Below are 20,544 nucleotides of genomic sequence, written 5' to 3' on the forward strand. Positions count from 1 at the left end.
GTATTTTAATTTGTTTGCTTTAAAATTTTCTTCCAAGCACTCATTGTCTCTGTTTTCCGAGTACTCTTTTTTCCTGTTTGTTACTTTGATTTTTGTCTTTCATGTTAGAGGCTCTCTGCACATGTTCGTTTATTTAAGAGACAGGGTTTCCCTCTGTCACCCAGGCTGGAGTGTAGTGGCCCAATCATAGCTTACTGCAGCCTCAAACTCCTGGGCTTACATAATCCTCCCACCTCAGCCTCCCAAGTAGCTGGGACTATAGGCATGTGCCACCACGCCCAGCTAATTTTTCTACGACCCAATTTTTCTGTGACCCAAGCCTCACAGTGGACTCATGCTGCCTCTTTAGACCTCCCTGCAGTAGCCAACTCCTGCCCTGTTGGCGAAGACCCTCTCAGGGCCCAGGCTTTGGGAACCCTGCCTCATTCAGGAGGTGGGTCCTGAATTCTGGGAGCAGAGCCATCACCAGCAGTGGTGCTGGCCAAAGGCAGATGGCAAGTGGACTTGGCAACCTCTGTCCCGAAGAGGGTGGACGGAGCCCATGAGCAAGAGGCTGAGGATGAGGGCACAGGTGGCAGGAGCAAAGAGTCCTGGAGCCTGAGGCCCTTGGAGCTGATCCAATATAAGCCCCTTTTACAGGTAGGAAAACTGAGATGCAAAGAAAGAGCAGGCCTCTCAAGCCACACAGTGAGCTAGTGGCAGGCTAGACCCAGGTCTCTGTAGTTCTCTTTCCAGTGAACACACCGAGCAGTCAGCGCTCTCTCTCTCTCTCTCTCTCTCTCTCTCTCTTTCTGCCCCGCCCTCCCCACAGGAACATAGGAACACACACGGGGCTGCCTGGTACGTTGACACTTCCGACACGCACATATTGGCAAAGGTTCCCCCGCTGGTTTCTGCATGTGCTCTAGACCCCGGGAGACGCGCTGTGGGCCCAGGTGCTCGAGGGCCTGCGTGCCGTCGGGGGGAGCCGGGCACCTGGGGCTCCTCATAATCCCAGAGGGTCAGAGCCCACGGCTAAGAGCGGGACTGGCAGGGCCTCGCCTGGTCACAGGGCCAGGAGTGGGTAGGTTCCGTCCCACCAGCACCGTTTCCACCACTCCAGTGAATAATTAGAGAAAGTTAAACAAACACGCTTTGATTGCCTGTTGATGACAGATGCCAAGAAGGCCACATACCTGCCCGGCTCAGGAACGCCTGCCCGGGCTGGTGGTGCGGGGCGTCCGAGCTGGCTGGGGAGCGGGACCCCCCTCCCTGTGCCCGCTGACAGCCAAGCTGCTCCCCTGCCAAGCAGGGTGCCCGGTGCCAGAGCAAACTGGGCCTGGGCCCAGCACGCTTTCCAGAAATAGGTCCCTACGAGAGCTTCCCTCCCTTGCTGACCTTGCCCCCTGCGGGGATCCTGTTTGTTCCCTCGGCCCCAGAAACACTCTGCTCAGGGCCCCTAAAAGCCTCAAGAACGTTTGCCCAGTGCCTGGGGCAGGCCAGGGCTCTCGTCTACAGCTCCCAGAGGGCCACCTCCTCCTGCTCTTTCTGCTGGGTCCCAGGATGGCACAGAGCCTCCTGGTGTGGGCAGGGCCAGTGATGGAGCTGAAAAGTGGCCCCCTCAAAAGTCGCCCTGGCCAGCCCACAGGACTCTCTGCTCCCAGGGAGACAGCCCCCAAGGGCAGCACCCCCATCCGTGCGGCCCCACCTCCCCCCGACCGGTACTGCAGGGTCAGCACAGCTCAGGAGCACCCACCGAGCCTGGGCGGGGATGGGGGAGGGGCGGGTGGGGGAGTACATGGGTGGGTGGGGGTGAACAGCAGGTAGGGGGATGCATAGGTGGGGGCAGGGTGGATGGCAAATGGCATCCTGTTCATTTTGATCTCTGCTTTCCCGTTACGGGCTTCTCTTAGCAGCCCAGGAGTCCTCGGCTGTCCGAGTTTCAGAGGAAGGCACCAAAAGCCCCTCTTCATGGAGGCTGGTCTTCTGGGGACCCAGCCATTTCATCGGGGGCTTCCTCAAATGTCAGTGTTGGTGAGCCTTTCCTCTTTGGCGGGTCCGTGTCCCAGAGAGGACCCCACCTGTCCCCTGCCTGGGGCTTCCCTGGCCTCCTCCCGTGTGCCAGGCTGGGTGCCCCTGGCTGCCTGCCACCTCGCAAAATGTCACCTGCATCGTTCCTCGGCCTTTCTCTTTGCTTATGGACTTTATACCTTTTTATTTCCTTACTACCCCTTTCCTGGGAGGAGCTACAGGGGACAATGTGTGTTCAGTCCTCCGTGTGTAACCATAAAACCACCCACCCACCTCTGTCGCTTGCCTTTTATAAAGCCCTGTCCCATCCCAGGGTCAGAAAACCGTATACATTCTTCTAGTTGCTTCCCCGCTCAGTGTTTATACCTCAGTCTTTAATCTGCTTCAGGCATCGTGGTAACTGACAAGGTTTTATGGAAGGGGAAGAGTTCTGTTCCTAAAAATGCTTATAAACCACTGACTTGGCCCTGCCGAGGGGAGAAGGGAGGGGAGAGGCTGAGGGGCCTCTGCCAGCCCACAGGGTCCCTTCCCGTAACCAGGGAGGGCCAGTGTCCGCCCCTCTGGCCCCTAGGCTGGGCACCCCCAGGGAGGACAAAGCCTGAACCACTTATTTCCGTGGTCCCCCAGCCCCGCATCTCTTGCAGAGAAATCAACATTTTAGGACAGGGAAATTTGCAAGGTGACTTGTGTCCAGTGACAAGGACGGGGAAAATCTCCAAAGACGGAGGAGGCTGACGGTGCGGGGGGCCCGGGCCATGCTGGGGAGCAGAGCTTCAGACAGGACACCCCAAGCGGTCGGCCCCAGCCAAGCGGGTTGCCCAGATGCCTCTTCTGCGTCTGCGAATCTGTTTAGCCAGGCCGGGGTTCCCTCAGGGTCAGGCTTTGAACCAAGCCGAGGCAAGAGAGGAATTTATTCCCTTGACTTCTAGGGCAATAAAAGCTCTTTAGAACAGCTTTGAACCCTCTATTTCCTCATTAAAGAGCTCCAGGTCTCGGCCTCGGGGGAGACAGACTTAGACAGATAATTACAGCCCAGGGAGATGTGTGCCCGGGGGTCACCCATTACCCAGCTCCTCACTGGCCTTCCCACTCCCACCCGCTGTCTGCTCTGCTGCCAGACTGAGCTGCTAACAACGCGAATCTGACCTTGACTTTCACCAGCCTGAAACCCTCCAGCAGTTGCCCAGTGGCCGCTGGATGCTGCCTCACACGCCCCTCCCAGGCCCCTTGGTAGGGTCCATCCACTTCTCCAGCCTCGGTGGCCCCCAGGCACTCTAAGTCAGCCACACTGCTTGGTGCTCACTCCCCTGCAGGCCTCGGCATTGGTTCTTCTCTCTGCTGAACGTGGCCAAGCACTGTGCATCCCTCGGGTCTCACCTTAGATGCCACTGCCTCCAGGACGTCCTCCATGACTGCCCCCTCTGGGACTGGCTTGCAGTGTTGTGTTCTTACAGCCCAGCAGAGCCCTTCCCAGCCTGAATCTATTTGCCCGTCTCCTTCCTCAGACTGTGGTTCTCAAAGTCAGGGAGCGCATCTTGTTTACCACTCCTTCGCCAATTGTCAGATAGTTTTTGAGTGCCCACTTTGTGCTAGGCACTCAGATTCGTGGGTAGACAAAATAGACAAAGCCCCTGCCCTCATGGCTCTTGCAGGCTAATGGTATCCCTGGTGCTGGCTCAGTGCCCGGCATGGAGTAGACACTTTGCTGAATAAACAGATAGTACCATGTGCTGTGGGTGCTCAGAAAGGAGGCTCAGAGGTCTGGCAGGCTGCATGCAGGAGGGAGCCCTGAGGATAAGGCTTTGAAGGATGAATAGGAGTTTTCCAGGTAAAATGGTTGGAGATTTCCCTGCTTGCCTGGGCTGCTCTCTCCCCAGGGTCTACATTCTGCCCTCACGATGGTTCCTCTTCTCTTTCAGAATGCATGAACTGTACCAGGCTCAGTGACATGAGTGAGCGGCTGACCACGCTGGAGGCCAAGGTCAGCTGGGCTGGGGAGCCTGGGCCTGGGGACCTGGCTGGGGGCCGGGGTAGCGGGGGACATCAGGCACTTGCTGGGTGTGGCTGGGAAAACCTCAGCCCGGGTTGCCCAGCAGGCCTGAGCAGCCTGGTCCTACATATTGGATGCTGCTAAGGTCTTGGTGGCTCTGGGTGGCCTTCTCAGGCTGGGCCAGCCTCCTGGGGTGGGGAGAGTGGGAGGGCAGAATCTGAAGGTCCCAGGTGGCAGGCTGGGCATGGGCAGGGCAGAATGGCACTGAGCCCCCAGGACCTGGGCGGCTGGGAGGCTGGACACCCGAAAATCAATGGAAAGAGGAAGGAGTTGCTGTCCCTCCAGGGTTGCTGTCCCCAGATTTGGCACGGGGCTGGGCACCGAGGATCCCATGGGACAGACTTGGTGGAGGAGCTGCCTGGAAGCAGTGAGCGTTCGGCCCAGTCTGCAGCGGAAGGAGCAGGTCCCAGGTGGAGTCGCTGCAGAGGCAGGATGACTCCCCAAAGGACAAGTCGTTTATCTGGGGTGGCCCCAGGCAGCCCTGGGAGAGGAGAGAGGAAGGGAAGGATGTGCACAGTACAGGTGTGTTAATGGGCAGGCTACCTGTGGGGGCACCCGGGCTCGAGCCCACGGTCCCTCTGGGAGATGGTTTAGAGCACACCTCAGGGCCAGCCCGCCTTGGGGGCGTCAGCTGGCAGTCGGTCCTGCTCTCTCTGGGCAAGGCTTCCCTGGGGTGTCCCCGGTCCCTCTGGCTTGCCCCCTTGAGCCCCTGAGTGTGCTCCTGTGGCCAGAGAGAGCCCTCGGCAGAGTCGCAGGTGCCTGCAGGCAGAAGCTAAAGCCGTGTGGGGCCCAGGGGCACGTGAGGGACACCAAGAGCATCTGCCCCGGATGGGGACAAGCCTGTTTTCTTCCACACCCAGAGGTGGCTCCGGGTGATTAGCCAGAGGGGCATGGCCTAGAGCAAGACAGGCTGGGGGACAAGGCTGCCAAGGCTGCCTCCAGACCTCTGTGAAGCCTCTTGGGACAGCAGGATCTGCTAGTTGCCTTTATCCCTGGGGCAGAGCCAGCACCAGGAGGGTGGATTCACCTGGGCCTGAGGCCGAGCTCTTTCTCCGGCAGAACTGCGGTGGCTGGAGCAGGTGGCATCACCCAGGAGGTAGCAGGAGAATGGGGGCCGGCTGGCAGGGTGGCTGGAGCGAGGACTGGAGGCCTGAGGGGGGCTCGATCCCCGGACAGCAAGAGCCCCCAGAGGAGAGTAGGCCCAGGGGCAGCCATGCCCCCACCCAGAAGAGCACACCCATGCACACATGCATACTCACGTACATACCTACACACGTGCACACACACATACACATGCACTCACACAAGCACACAAACATACATACATGCACAGTCACATGCTCATGTACACAAGACACATGCATGCAAGCACACATACAAACATGGATGCACACGCACACACGTGTGTACACATGCGTGTTTACACAGACACGTGTGCACATGGACATATATGCATACGCATAACATGCTCATGTACACACACACACACACACACACACACACACACACACAGCCCTTGACAGCCAGTGTTGCCCTTCGGCCCTGCCTTCTGCCCTGAGAGGCTGACCCTGAGGGCCCCTGGGGGTGCTGGTCACTGTGGCTTGGAACCTCCTGCCCCCAGCTGGCGACTCTCTCGGACCTCCCCAGTTTGTAGAATGGGTCAGAGCAGCAGCACTGCAGGGCTGTTGGGAGCCTCGGGCGAGGCGGTGGTGGGACCCGGCTTTGGAAATGGTCGAGTGCCGACCAGGAATGAGGGCTTAGTGTCGTCATCACCGCCATCTGTCCCCATCTTGCAGATAAAGACACAGGGGTGTGGGAGACTCCCATGCGGGGAGCCCCAGGGCGTGCACGACCTCCCTTGTCCTGGAGCCCTTCTGCGGTTGGCCAGGATCCCCCAGCAGCCCAGGCCCCTGGGTACAGGCCAGGGGTTGGAGAGGCCCAGCTCCCCTCCTTGGGATCAGTAGCTCTGGAGGGTGAGTAGGGGTGGAAGGTTCCAGGGAGCAAATGCTGCTACCAGGGCTGAGCAGGGCAGGGACAGCCCTCGCAGGGGTGTGGAGCAAGGTGCTGGGGTGAACTTCTGGCACCTGAGATTTTAGGAGAGGCGGGGTCCCCGGGCTAGGCCCAGCCTGACGGACATTTTCCGAGCACCAGAAGCCTCTGCGTGGTTTGGCGCGGAGCAGCAGCCACAGCCTGCCCTGGCCGCGGCCCAGCAGTGTGGGCGTTACAAGTCGCAGCTCTAGGCCAGGACTGGCACGTTGCCCTCTGCCCTCCACCCACCTGGCCCTCACCCACACCCTCCCGCCATGAGCAATTCCTCCCCGGGCCCTCCCAGCCCCGACAGCCCCCCACCACGGCCTCGGGCAGCAGGCCTGGGCAGGGCTTGCTTGGGGACCCTGAGGGTGAGAGCTCTGTCCTCTCCGTGGACCTAGCGGGCCGGGAGAAGGGACATTCTCATCCCGGCCCCGCTCCGCCTCAGCAAGGCCCTTCACGCTGGGCCTCAGTCAGCTCACCTGGAAAATGGAAATTGAAGGAATCACTTCCCTGCCCCAGGTCGTTTCGAGGCTGGGCTACTGCTGTGAGCTCTGGCAGCTCCTGTGTGGGAGGGCAGCTTGAGTCTGGCGTGTCCCTCCTTAGGACAGTTGCCTGCATCCCCAGATAGGGTCTGGGACATCACTGTCTCAACTCCTGTGTCTTCTCTGGATCACCTTCCAGCTGCTCACCTGCCTGCTCCAGGCCCACAAGTCCCCTGGAGAGACAGGGCTGCTGGGAGCTTTGTTGGCCTGGCTCAGAGGACCCCGAGTGGCAGCAGCCCGGAGCGGGTGAGGGCTGAGCCAAGGCGGCAGCCAGGCAGGCAGACCTCAGACGGGGAGGCAGAAATGAGGCAGCAGCATAAAACAGCTGTACCCTAGAGGCCTGGAAGCTGAAGCTGAAGCTCCTTCAGACGAGAAGTCTGTTTTGATGTGTCAGGAACGACTCAAAAATCCTGCCAGTGGTCACTTATTCCATAAGGACACATATTCTTTGTTCAACAAGAAGTAGGACTAGGTGGTCTTGGAATTGGCTTGGCAGCTCTAGAAGCCAGGTTCTTTACAGACTTCCCCTTAGCAAGTCAGCCTTTGTCCTCATGTTTGGTGCCTCATGATGGCAAAGTGGCTGCTGTGGCTCAAGGCATCACATCCTCACGTTGTGTTTAAAGGCAGGCAGTGGAGGGTGAGGCACAGTGCCCCAACAGACTCATTATGTGTGAAGGGCCAATGCTGGGCTGTGTCACCACCTCCTAGTGGCAGGGATCTGGGAAGTTGGGTACCAGGCCAAGAAGAAAGGGATTGCTGTGACTGGCTCAGGCCAGTCCTGATTCCTATCCTGGGCTGCATGTACAGGAACACAGTAGGGGGCTCTGGAGCAAGGGAAGGGCTAGTGGGAGGCCTGCTCCGTCTTCACTCCCCACTGGGCTCCCAGACCCAGGAGCTGATCCCAGACTCCTGCTGCCCCCTATTCCTGGGACGGCTGGGTAGGGAGGCCGGCAAGGCACCGGGGAAGTTTCCTGCCTCCCTCCCTCCTCCCCTGAGCATGATGCTCTGACTTCACAGACCACAAACAGTGGGAGGGAGCCCAAGGGGACTTCCCTGCACCAGGGTCACAGAAGCCTCGCAGTTCCAGCGGTCTCTGTGGCACGAGGGCGGTGTCCTGGCCAATCGGCCAGGCTGCAATGACATCATCAGGGCCACGGCCCTCGAGGCCGCAGTCTGGTTTCTTGGGCTGAGTCCCCACACCCACAGCTGCCCGCCCCAGTGAGCTCATGCCTGGGCAGGGACACGGTCAGTTTCTCCAGGAGTTGGCCACAGCCGGCCCAGGAGGGCTTAGACTCCAGTCCAGGCTGAGCCTAACCTGGCCATGGCCAGGGCTCGTCTGCCCAGGTTCATGAGCTCTGTGGGTGGTGGCGTCGGTGTGGGAGGGGCCCCAGGAAGGAGCGAGCCAGGCCTTTCGTGCTGGGGGAGGCCACAGGTCCCTTCAGGGAAGCCTGAACCCCTCCATAGGAGAACTAAAGGGCACGTCCCGGGAGCCCAGGTTGGGTCCTCCTCCTCAGTTCCCTCCAGGCTCTGCCCCCGCCCACCCTGCAGTGGTGCCTTCTCTGCATCCCTCCTCCCCACCTCGGCCTCCCCCACCCCCTCACATGTCTCTCCTCACCCCTGCTAAACGCATCCATCTGGAGCTCCCCGAAGATGCTGCAACCCAGGCCACCCAACTGCTCTTGTCTCCTTCACCCTTAAACCTGCCCCCCTCCCGTGCCCTTGCTTGACTAGGGGCAACCCTACTGTCCCCAGCAGGCAGGCCAGAAACAGGGGGGCCACCCCAGCCTCCACCACCCTCCTGCCCCCAGGCCCCGAGCTCCAGGTGCTAGGGTTCCCCTTCCCCCAGCCTGGCGCCCACCACCCTGGCTGTTCCCATCACATGCCTCCCCCACCCCCGCCTCCTCCACTGCCCAGGAGCCCCTGACCTTGGCTGTGGCATCAGCTTCCCAGGGGACGCTCAGTGGCGGGGCAGGAGCCAGCATCCTCCCCGCAACAGGGACTCCAGGGGCCACCGGAGCTGCTGTGTGATCTGGGCCAGCCACTCCCCTTCTCTGTGCCTCCCCGGAGCTCAGCCGGGGCCAGGGAGGAGCTGTGGGAGGACAAACCGGGGTTTGGTGGGTGAAGCCCTGCACGGGGCCCTGGCCCCACCGCCTGCTCGCTGGGTGACCTTGGGCAAGTCACTTGCCATCTCTGAGCCTCTATTTCCACCTCGCTTGCGACCCTTCCAGATTCATGGGCCCTTGTAAGGACCAGAAAGGGGAGGGACTCAGAGACGTGGCCCTGGGGGTTGAGGTAGCCTCACAGGGCAGGAGCCCCTGCTGAGCACAGATGGAGACCCTGAGGCCTGGGGTGGGTGTGGGGTGGTCCCACGGACCTGGCCGGGCATCCTGGGGCAGCTCCCTGCGGGGGTGGAGGAGGAGCCCGTCCTGCGGCCCACAGCAGGGCCTGGGTGCGGGGTCAGCGCCTGAGCAGCCGAGCACGTGGCTGCCCCCCACGTGACTGCGCCCTGGGGACTCGCCTGCTGGGACTGGGCTCACAACAGGCCACTTTGTTCCCAAGGGTCCCTAGACTCTGTCCACCAGGCCCAGGGACGCTGCAGAACTGGTGAGGGGACTGCCCAGAGGGACCCTTTCCCTGTGCACCACAGACCCTCAGCCCAGCCCAGGCCTGAGTGACGGGTCCCCAGTGCCACCTGCCCCGGGGCCCACCTGGGTTCTCAGCGGGGCTCTTGGCCAGGCCTGAGCCCATCCCCGGCACACTGCGCCCCCTGCCGGCCTCTTTGGAGACAGCAGAGACTCACTGGGGTCCCTGAGGCCTGGCTCCCAGGTCGCTTAAATGAAGGAGAAAGTCCCCCCAGGCCCAGGCTCTGGGGCTTTGCCCCCTGCCTCCCTCAAGGGGAGAAAGGGGGTGCTGCCTCCAACCGGTCCTGAGTAACCATGGCCACCTTCTGTCTTCCTGGAGTGGCCCTTTAAGGACCAGGTACCAAAATGGGCCTATTTATGCCCCCCACCCTCTGTCCCTCCCTCCCTTCCTTTCTTTTCTTTCTTTTCTCTTTTCATTCATTCTTTCCTTCCTCTCTCCTTTTCTCTCTCCCTTCTCCCTCCCATCCCTCCACAAATGTTCCCTAACCGAGGAGTTTGTGCCCCGCGCCAGACAGTGAGGGGGACAAAATTCACAGACCCCCCCAACCCCACCCCAGAGCTGGGGCGAATGGGGTTGTTGCTCAAACAGCCACAACCTCTCGGCACAAGCACGGGGACAGTGAAGGTGTCATTGGGCCCTGCTGGAGCCCGAGGGCTTCCTGGTGTGGGAGGAAGAAGAAGGCGGGGGAGAGAGCTCTGGCAACGGGCACAGTGGTCCCACCAAAGAGCACGACCAGCCATGTGTGGCAGGGGACAGCTGCAGGTCTCATGGGTGCGTGTCCCTGCACACGCGTGTCTCTGCCCTGCTCTGGCCTGGCCTGACCCTCTGCCTTCTCCGGCCTAGGTTCTCCTGCTCGAAGCAGCGGAGCGGCCCTCAGGCCCTGACAATGACCTGCCGGCCCCCCAGAGCACCACGCCACCATGGAACGAGGACTTCCTCCCTGACGCCATCCCTCTGGCCCACCCGGGGCCCCGAAGGAGAAGGCCCACGGGCCCGGCCGGTGAGTGAGGCCGGCAGGGAGGGCTCGGGCCAGCCAGGGGTGGCAGGGGGAGCGGGCAGGGCCTCCCAGGACCTCAGCAGACAGGTCATACCAGGCCCTCTGGGTCAAGCCTGCACACATGGCATTTTGAAAAATTGAGCTAACATTTTAGAACTGGAAGATTTCATAGAGAAATCAGGATTTCTAGCTTCTCTTTAAAAAAATGGAAGCTCTGGTGGCCATCGGGGCTGGCGGTCCCTCATGCAAACGATGGGCTGCACAGAGTCCTGGTTGCCGCTGTGGATGCAGCCCAAGTGCAGTTAGCTGCAGTCCGCACCACTCCTCACCGTCTCACAGGTCGCAGGCCTGCTGCTGTCCTCGTGACCCGCCCGGGCCCTTAGCACCTGCATGTAGGCTCCCAGCGCAGCCCATCCATGCTTGGCTCAATTTTGCAGCAGCCCTGCCTGTGTGTCCCCAGAGAGCGGGAGCTTCTGCCTCCCCCACTTTCTGGGGGCTCCTCAATGAACTCTCCGACCCGAGCGGGAGGACCTCTGCCGCCCTGTCTTCCCTGCCACATTTTTAAGTCAAGGGTAAAAATTTTCTCTCTGTAGATTCTACCCGCTGGCCTGGGCTCTGCCTCTGGGGCTGCAGAATAGTGGGAACGATTGTGATAATAATAGTCGCAGTTGCTGGCGGCCCGCCTGGTGCCAGGCCCCGAGCCAGAGCTTTGCACTGGGTGCCTGGGTGCCTGGGTGCCTGTGTAGCCGGCACCTGTCAATACGGCTGACTGGTGCATAGATATCATCTCTGAGCTTCACACAAGGCTCGTGAGGTTACAGAGGAGAGGCTCAGAGAACTTAGGTAACTCCCCTGTTGTCACTCAGCAAGCCAGGGGCATTTGCCTCAATGATTCTTAGCCCACAGGCTTTGAGGATCAGGTGCCAGAGGCCAGACCTTGCTTATCAGGGAGGTGCAGTTCCAAGGATGGCCACCAGGTGGGGCGCACACCTTACACATGGTGGTATCTGGAGCTGCCTGGCTGGCCCCCGAGTCTCCAAGGACCCCAGGGCTCTCCCTAAGCCAGCAGCCCTCAGCCAGGTCCTTCCTCCAGGACCAGAGTCACGTGCAGCCCGACCGCAAAGGCCCTAAGAGCCAGCGCAGGTCCCTCCATCAGATCAACAAACATTCCCGAACATCCTCTCTGGACACCCCAGAGAGGGAAGGGGCTGTCCCCAGGGCGACACGGACCTCACCCCTCCATGTCCTCCTTCCACCCACGCTCGGGGGCCTGGAACCTCAGGCTAGGCAGGCGCATCCTGGGCTTTCTGGGGCCTCCGAGGAGCCATACTGGGGAGCACTTTGCCACAGACCCCATTCTTGACCCTGAGTAGGGACACAGTAGGGGGCGCGGGAGGGACCTGGTGTTAAGAGACCTGAGCTGCTGCCTGGCTCTGTGACCTTGACCAAGGGACCAGACTTTTCTGAGCCCCAGTTTCCCCAAGTTTAAAATGGGAACAAAAGCAGTTCTTGGGATCATAGATGTTTGCAGGTGCAAAAATGGTTTGTAAACTGCAAAGGCCAACAAACCCGAGGTGATGCTGGGGCCTTTGCCTGTTTGGGGGGGGCCCAGGTGGGCAGTGCTCCCGGGGGAGGTGAACCAGACAGCCCAGGGGTCAGGCCTGGAGCCACTGGAGGCGGCCAGCCCGGGGTTCTGAGGCCCGTCTCATTCTCTCTCCAGGGCCCCCGGGGCAGACGGGACCACCAGGGCCTGCAGGCCCCCCAGGCTCCAAAGGTGACCCCGGCCAGACAGGAGAGAAGGGCCCAGTAGGGCCCCCCGGTAAGGCCGCTGCCCTGATGTTGTCCCCTGGGGGAAGGGGCTGGGCTTTCTCCCCACCTGAGCAGGCAGCATCCCACACGCCCATGACCCGGCTTCTGCCGGGTCCTGCAGAGGAGAGATCCCTGGTGGAGCAGCTCGGCACCGGCACAGGCTGGCAGCGCCCCCTGGTGTCCCTGTCCAGAGCTGAGGTCCCTGGGAGGTCCTCGCCTCCACCTCCCTCACCCACCCCAGCCACCCCCAGTGGCACCTCTAGACTGGGCTGGGAAGGGGAGGCCATCTCACGTACTCCCAGGACACCCCTCCAGGGGGACTGTGGGTGAAGAGGCCACCACCAACTGGCTGTGTGCCCCGACTGACCCCTCCCCTTCAGGGCCTCAGTTTGCCCATTTGTAATCTCTCAGTCTGGGCTCTGCTCTCACTGTGACTCCTCTTCTCCTCATTGCAGGGCTCTTGGGGCCACCAGGACCCCGCGGGCTTCCTGGAGAGATGGGGCACCCTGGCCCCCCGGGACCCCCAGGCCCAGCAGGCAGCCCAGGCCCCTCACCAAACGGCCCCCAAGGCGCCCTCTACTCCCTGCAGCCGCCTACAGACAAAGACAGTGAGTACCGTGCCTGAGGGGCAGTGGGCAGGGCTGAGCTGCACTGTCCTGGGGTGGAGGCGGGGAGTGCCTGGCCTTTCTCGAAGGATCCCTGGGCAAGCGGACCTGCCAGCAATGGGGACAGAGTCAGCTTGGGAGTGAGGCTGAGGGTCCCCGAGGCGGTGGGGGGATGGTGCTGGCCTCAGCCCTGCTCTTGGCCCCAGAGTGGCCTGTCCCTGCCACAGCAAGTCATGTAGCAGGGTTAACTGAGCACCTACTATGCGCCAGGCACAGGGCGTTAGTCACTGGGGATACAGCAAGGAGCGAATCCGGCTCTGAGCACACAGCAACATCCACTCCCATGTGGGCAGGTGGGGTGGGGAGCCCAGCGAGCAGACAGGACCAGGACTCTGGGTCCAAGGGACAGGGAGGCACGGGTGGGCTGGGCAGAGGAGCCTGTGGGAACATCATTTTTGAAGTCCCCAAAAGGAACATCATTTTTGGTTAAGTGTCCTGGCCAACTGGCGAGGGCAGTAAGAGGAAGGTGACAGGATCAACTTTAACTTCTGAGAGAGAGTATGGGTCAGCGGGCATCCCGGGCACCATGGTCGGGGGCCAGGGGGACAGTCTGGTTCACTGTCAGAGAAGCCCGAGCCCCCCTTTTGCTGGGGCTTCTGTCCTCCCAGGCAGCACAGCCTTCCTCTCAGCATTGAGATCTGCGCCTGAGTCCCACCATCCCCCTCCCAGCCTCAGTTTCCCCATCTGTAGAGTAGAGATGGGTACGCTCCCTGATGGAGCCGCTCTGGAGACTGAAACACACAGCCCCAGCCGGTGCCAGCACCAGGAGGGCGGGACTCATTGCCGAGAGGGCTGGGTCCTGGCTGTCCTCAGTGGGGACACGGGCCCGGCCAGGCCGGGGGCAGGGCCGGGGGAGGGACGAGCACTAACTCACTGTCTGCAGACTCGGTTTCCCCACCTGTGCAGTGGCGCAGGGATGCTCCCTGGGCAGGGAGAGAACAGACGATGTTCGTGAATGTGAAGTGCCTTGGAGGGGGTCTCAGAGGACAGTAACCTGCACCCCTGGGCCACAAGGAGCCATGTGTGGGCTCCAACCTGCCCTGGTCTGGGCACAACGTCCTGTGTCTGGCCCTGCCCGCTGCCATCGAGCCCTGCTCGGACAAGATGCTCCTTCCTGCAGCTTCAGGGTCTTTAGGGACGCGGCGTCCTGGAGGCCTGGGGCAAGCATTTGGGAAGAGTGTGGACTAGCACGGGTTGGGTCGCAGCAGGGCCTGTGCACCCGTCGGGAGGGCTATTTCAGCCGCGGTGAGGTTTCTGGGGGTGGAGGGCGGGGCAGAGCAGTCCCCCTACCCCAGACAGGGCTCAGTGCTCAGGGCCGGCCTCCCAGCGCCGCCAGCTGTGCCCTGCCAGACCACCAGCCACTCTGTTCTTACCACAGATGGAGACTCACGGCTGGCATCAGCCATTGTGGACACAGTGCTGGCGGGTGTCCCAGGGCCCCGGGGTCCCCCCGGCCCGCCAGGTAAGTAGTCAGGGCAGCAGCACAGCTGGGCCCAGATGGAAGACCCCCCAGGGCTTGGCCCAAGCCTAGGGGCCGCAAGGGGGCTGGAGGCCGGGTGGGGGTCCATAGCTTTGGGACAGTGCTGGGATCTGGTTCTGCCCAATCTGCCGTGTGGCTTGAGGTGAAGCCCCTCACTTCTCGGTGGCAGCGCCCCGGGGGGCTGGACATGCAAATCCCAAGGGATTCTGCCCCAGGCTGCCCTTGCATGGGCCAGAGTGGGACACGCACCTGGGAACACGGAGGCCCAGGCAAGGGGATGCGGGGTCAGCACAGGGGCGTAGGAGCTGGTGGGGCAGGCGGACGAGGGACAGGAGGCCCTGGGCCTCTGAGGCAGAAACCAAGGGCCCTGGGCAGGGCTGGCCCTGGGGCTCGGTGGGGGAACCTGCTCTCAGGCCTGGCCTGAGCCCCGTCCTCCAGGGCCCTGCAGTGGGGGAGGAGTGTGGCCTGGGGCCAGCTCACCACTTGCCCCTCCCTGCCTGGGAAAGCCCCGTCAGTCATTCCTTGTCCCTCATCCGCTCTCCTGTGCTTTTGACAAACGTTCACTGGGCACCGGCTACCGCACGTGCTGGGCGGTGTTCTACCATCCGGGGACGCTCTAATCAAAACAAAGGCTCCTGCCATTGTGGAACTGACATCTCACGGAGGGCGGCAAGCCATGCATGAACACCGTAAATAAGTAACCTGGGTGGGATCTGAGACAGTGACAAGTGAGAAGCCGGCTGGCGGGCACTGCGGCATGGGAGGGGTTTCGTCAAAGTGAGACATTTGAGCCGATGCTCCAGGGAGGAAAGGGGGTGAGCTGGGGGCACCTGGAGCTTCCGGGTGACCTGCCAGGTCTCAGGCGCACTCAGACTGGAGGGAGGGCGTCTGTTTCTAACCCTGAGTCCTGACACGTGCGTCCTGGGGTGCCCTTTCCCACGTGTCCCCAGGTCTGGGAGTGGGGCCACGTTGGCACAGCCCAGCAGGGATCCCCGCAGCCCGGGAGGCACAGCCCGTGCAGAGCCACTGGGGACAGAGGCCCCACTCCTCCAAGCGTGCCAGACATTAGTCATGAGCCGCCCTCCCCATGCTGGGCGCACGAGACCCAGCCTGACCCTCTGGGCACTCCACGGCCCGTGGGGGAGACAGACATGCTCAGTACGGTGGCTGTGGGCAGTGGCTGGTCCATGTCAGGGAGTTGCCTAGAGGCAGTGGTGGGAGGAGGTGCTGGGAAGGCTTCCTGGAGGAAGCTCAGCCTAAGACTAGTGGGAAAGAGTTTGCTGGGAGCGTGGAGGGGGAGGGAAGCTCCAGGAGGAGGAACGGCGTTGGCAAAGACATGAAGCAGAACTTTTCAGGAGGGCACCTGGGGGATGAGGGTGGGAAGGGGCTGGGCTGAGGACTTCGGGATCCCTGAGAGGTCCCTACCTGGTTTGTGTTTCTGCAAGCTCGCTCTGCGTGGCTGTGCGCAGGGCGGATGGGCGGGAGGGGTGGGCTCGGAGAGGGTTGGGTCCCAGGCCTGAGGCGGGCAGGGTGGACCCGAGGGATTTGCCAGGGGATTGGCTGGCTGGGGAGTGGGGGGCAGTCTGGCCTGACACCCTAGCTGGCCTCCTAGGTCTCCTGGATGAGGCCCTGGTGGGGGGAGCAGGTGGAGGTGCAGGAGCCATGGGAGGGGGCCAGTGGAGGGAGGGCTTCGGGCTCCAAGGATTGGGGGCCTGGGGAGGTGTGGCCCCCACAGCCATTCATTCAGCAGACTTTCATTTCCTGCCCAGGGACAGACCCAGGGCAGCTGAGGGACAGGAGGCTGGGAATGGCACCCCTAGAGCTGATGGCGGGGGACATTGGGTATCTCTGGCCCCAGGTGAACATCTGTGACTCTGCCCACAGGTCCCCCAGGACCACGCGGTCCCCCGGGACTCCCAGGAGCACCTGGCTCCCAGGTGAGGACTTTACCATTTCTGTGTCCACTCCTTCCGTACCAGGGAGGTGTTAGCAGCACCCCCATTTCATAGATGAGCCAACTGAGTCCCAGAGAGGCCAGGTGCTGCCCGAGGTCACACAGAGGGTGTGGGCAGAGCTGGGCCAGGTCACTTGTCCACCTCAGCCTCCCCCCCTCCCTGAGACTCTCCCTTGGGGAGGAGGAGGTAGCCCAAACCGCAGACTTGCTCTGCCTCTCCAGTTGTGTGGCCCATGAGGCCCAGACGGTGGGCAGGTGCAAAGGCCTGCGGGCAGGGAGTGAGCAAAGGGGCGTGGTGTGGGCTGAGCTGCAGAGGGCAAGGCCTGACATCCGGGCCCAAGTGTGGGCTCTTGTAACTGTGAGGGAGCACCTTGAGTTCCAGGGAGGATTTACGTCTTAAAAAGGCCCCCTGGCTGTTGTTCGGGATGGGAAGCAGGAGAGGGGAGGCGGCTGGAGACCAGCAGGAGGTCCCAGTAGACAGGGCAGAGTGAAGAGAGTGGGCTGGACAGGTCTGGCTGATGTATATACCTGGCCGGAGGCGAAAGGGAAGCTCTGGGCTTACTCCCGCGGATCTGCGGGGACCAGCTGGGAGCACCAGCAAGCTGTTACCCGAGGAGGGAAGGCTTCGGGGTTGGGGTCACTTTGGGGAGAGACGAAGTGGGCACCTCATGGTCAGCTGGGTGAAGAAGTCAGGGGACGGCCGGACATGGGCCTGGGGCTCCCGGGAGCCGTCAGGGCTGGCGTCAGCACATGAAGGAGGGACTATCACCATCACCACGACGCATGCCCTCCAAGTACTTGACTGTCCCCTTCTCTGTGTGACAGCCGTACTTGGCATCAGCCCACTTTGCAGGTGGGAAGACTGAGGCTCAGCTGAGGCCCAGGGCCACACACCAGCCCCAGGTGGCTCCAGGACTGGAGGCCCTCGAGTCTGGCCTTCCTGTTCCCGCCAGGGCACCCTCCCATCCTCTTCCTCAGACCCAGAGCCCAGTGGGGGGCGGGGGCTGGAGACTGGGTGGGCGCAGGTGGCACCTCACATGCTTGTCTGTTCCTGCAGGGCCTGGCGGGAGAGCGGGCTGCGGTGGGGCCGTCTGTAAGTCTGTCTGTGCGGATGGGCCCGGGCCACGCCCAGGGCGCCCGGTGGGTGGGCCTGTCCTGGGTGGCTCTGTCTGGGCTCCCACTCCCGGGAGTGTGTGAGCAGGGCCCGAAGTAGCTCCTGTCGGGGGTGAGGAGGGCAGGAGCGCAGCAGCTTCAGGAAGTGGGGGAGAGCCCTAAGTCTCTTCCAGAGCGCCTAGAGCCCTGGCTGATGCGTGCTGTGACCTGGGCCCTGGGTCAACGTGCTGTGTGACCTGGAAAGTCCCTTCCCTTCTCTGAACCTCCCAGAAATAAGAGGCTTAGACAGCTGGCCTCTAATTGCCCTTCTTGAAAACAAGAATTTATGAGTCTTGGCTCCTGCCTCCAAGGCCAAGGACGCAGGCACTTCCCTCGCGCCAAGCCTTACTCCAGGTGCAGGGGGTGGGGAGGAGGAATAGATCCTTGCTGAGCACCTACTGTGTGCCGGCCACCGTGGAGGTACTTTTTTCCCCCACGGTATATTTAAGCTTCACAGCGACCCAGGGAGACCACACTTTATTATCCCCATTTGCCAGCACTAACAACTAAGGCTCAGAGAGGTTAAATAACTTGCCCAAAGTCACACAGTGAGGCAGCAGTAGAGCTGGGATTTGACCCAGGAATGTCAGCCTCATCCTGCCCCTTCCCATCCTCTGTCTCCTGACAGTAACAACATGGTGACCACTTCGATGGCACTTCTAGCTGCCAGGCTATGGCCTAAGCTCATTGTTAATGTCAATTTCCTTAATCGTCCTAGTAATTCTCTGAGATAGGTACTACTACTACCCTCATTTTAGAGGTGAGCAAACGAAGGCACAGAGACGTAGAGACTTCCTCAAAGTCACACAGTAGTAGACTCTTCTGCCCCAGAAGCGTATTAAGCCCCTAAGCCGACCCCAGACACTTCCCCGGGCCGTGCCGGGCTGTGCAGGGTGTGCCCTGGGGCTGCAGCCTCCCCTGCTCTGCTCACCCCAGGGCAGGCGTCCTTGGGCCCTGGCTGCCCAGCCTGCCCCTGACTCCCCGCAGGCCCCCGAGAGGGTGGAGAGGTGCCCCCCACCCCGTGCCAGGTGTTGACTGTGCGATCTGCTTCCTAGGGTGAGCCCGGCGTGAAGGGGGAGGAGGGGGAGAAAGCGGCCGCCACAGAGGTAACTGTGCTAATGAGCGCTGCAGGGGCAGGGTGGGTACCCCACAGACCTGTACCGACCCCTCAGATCTGTACCAACCCTGCAGATCTGTACTGACCCCACAGACGGTCCCTGCCCTGGGAAGCTCACAGTGCAGTTGGGGAGACACTGCCTGCAGGCTGGGTGTGAAGGTGGCTGGGTGGGGGTGCCCCAGGTGGGGTGGGGTGTCAGGGCTCAGTGGGCCACCTGCACAGCTGGAGGGGTGAGGCTGGGGCCACCGGCCGGGGACAGTGGCCTTGACACCTGTCTTCTTGAGAAGTCAGCACCCTGCCTTGGCTCATTCATGTGTCTCCATGCACAAGGTCCTTGGTCCCAGGAACGTAGGCTCTGTCACCGCACCAGCCTGCCCCCAGCACCGCGTGGGGCGGCGACTCTACCTGCTCTTCCTTGCCTGGTGCGGCCACACCTGGCCTGTCCCCGGCCTGCTCTGCAGCGTTAGCGTGGCAGAGGGCTCAGCTGGGCAGCCCAGGAAGGAAACGAGAAAGCACCTCCCCGCTGAGGCCCTGCGCTGGGTGCTCTGCCCTTGTTAGGGTATTTTCTGGAAACAGGATGCCCAGGGGAAGCAGCCAGGCAGCCACATCCAGGCTGTGTGGCACTAGGGATGTTGCCTGTCCCCTCTGTGCTTTGGGCTCCTTGTCTGTGAACACGGGTCTGAACCTCAGCCTCTGGGACACTATCTGCAGTGACAGTGGGGACAGGTGGGAAGAGGCAGGGGTGGGGGCTGCGGCGGGACTGCCCTGACCCCTCCCCGCGGCCCGCCCTGACCCTGGCCATCCCCCCCTCTCCCCGCCAGGGCGAGGGGGTGCAGCAGCTGCGAGAGGCGCTCAAGATCCTGGCAGAGCGAGTCCTCATCCTGGAGCACATGATCGGGATCCACGGTGAGCAGTGACCAGGGCCACCGAGCTGGGACCCTCCCTCCCCTCCCCCGTCCATCTCCTGCTGCCTCGGGGCTCCGGCCTCCCTGCCCCCACCAGCCTCCACTTGGCCATCAGACAGTCTTTGCCAACGCCCAGGCCGATGCTGCCCCTCTCCTGCTCAGGGACCCCAGTGGCTCCCTGCTGCCTTTGACTTCCAGGTGCATCAGCCCAGCTCCCCACGCCCTCCCAGCATGGCCCTGTGGGGGCGACACCTCCCACCCCCACACTTTTGCTCAGGCCAGGCCCTCTGTGAGGCAGAGGTGCTCCGAGTACCCGCAGGCTGTTGGAGCCGCCCCCACTGTCCTTCCAGATCCTCTGGCCTCCCCCGAGGGGGGCTCCGGCCAGGACGCCACCCTGAGAGCCAACCTCAAGATGAAGCGGGGCGGCCCGCATCCCGATGGTGTCCTCGCTGCCCTGCTTGGCCCCGACCCCGGGCAGAAGAGTGCAGACCGGGCCGGCAGCAGGAAGTAAGAGCCCAGCTCCCCGGATAAGCCCCACTGTGGCCCGAGACGCGGCCCTGGAGGCCTGCGCTGCTGCTGGTTCCTGAAGGCGCCCCAGGGGGCCTGGGCTGCAGACATGGACCGCTGTGGGGGACACTGGCTCCTGGGGCCCGAGGGCCTTGGGGACAGATGGCGCCTCCAGGAGCAGGGTCCAGAGGGGACCAGCAACCTTGGCAGAGGCCCGTCCTCCCCACCCCCCACTCCCTGCTGGACACGGGGTCTGGGTGGGCTGGAGGTGGGTGTGAGAATAATCCTCATACTTCTCATTTACTGAGTCCCTGCGACATCTGGGCCTGTCCAAGGAGCTTTCCCTATGTCGTCTCATTTAACCTTTAGGAGGTAGGCTTATTATCCTCACTTTACACGGAGGACCGAGGCTCGGAGGGTACAAATTACCCACCCACGGCCGCCGGCTCATGGATGCTTGGTGCAGGATTTGAACCCAGGGCTCTCAGCTCCTGAAGCTGGGTGTTCTCGGCCCTGCCAGTTTTCCCTTTTCACGAGGAAACTCAGACAGAAGGGTGCAGGGCCAGCTGGGGGGACGGTGGGGCCCGGCACAGCACATCTGACTCCGAGACCACCGGGCCTCCCTTCGTCGGCCCCCTCCCCGGGGTTTGGGGTCTGCTCCTTGGGCCGGGGGCAGCCTGGC

General features: G+C 62.2%; 1 protein-coding gene across 2 annotated transcripts in view; it reads left to right on the forward strand.

Moving 5' to 3' along the window:
• The window catches only part of COL26A1 (collagen, type XXVI, alpha 1), a 139,178-nt gene extending 119,312 nt beyond the window's left edge, over window positions 1-19,866 (forward strand). For both annotated transcript variants that reach the window (XM_012663941.1, XM_012663942.1), the window contains exons 4-13: window positions 3,930-3,991; window positions 10,120-10,276; window positions 11,994-12,092; window positions 12,538-12,690; window positions 14,126-14,209; window positions 16,112-16,164; window positions 17,239-17,274; window positions 18,389-18,439; window positions 19,272-19,356; window positions 19,706-19,866. In XM_012663941.1, the coding sequence (XP_012519395.1) occupies window positions 3,930-3,991; window positions 10,120-10,276; window positions 11,994-12,092; window positions 12,538-12,690; window positions 14,126-14,209; window positions 16,112-16,164; window positions 17,239-17,274; window positions 18,389-18,439; window positions 19,272-19,356; window positions 19,706-19,866 (941 nt within the window). The remainder of the gene's footprint in view (window positions 1-3,929; window positions 3,992-10,119; window positions 10,277-11,993; window positions 12,093-12,537; window positions 12,691-14,125; window positions 14,210-16,111; window positions 16,165-17,238; window positions 17,275-18,388; window positions 18,440-19,271; window positions 19,357-19,705) is intronic.
• Window positions 19,867-20,544: the final 678 nt, after the last annotated feature.

This window comes from Propithecus coquereli, unplaced genomic scaffold (genome assembly GCF_000956105.1).
Source record: "Propithecus coquereli isolate 6110/MARCELLA unplaced genomic scaffold, Pcoq_1.0 Scaffold840, whole genome shotgun sequence".
Classification (NCBI taxonomy): Eukaryota; Metazoa; Chordata; class Mammalia; order Primates; family Indriidae; genus Propithecus; species Propithecus coquereli.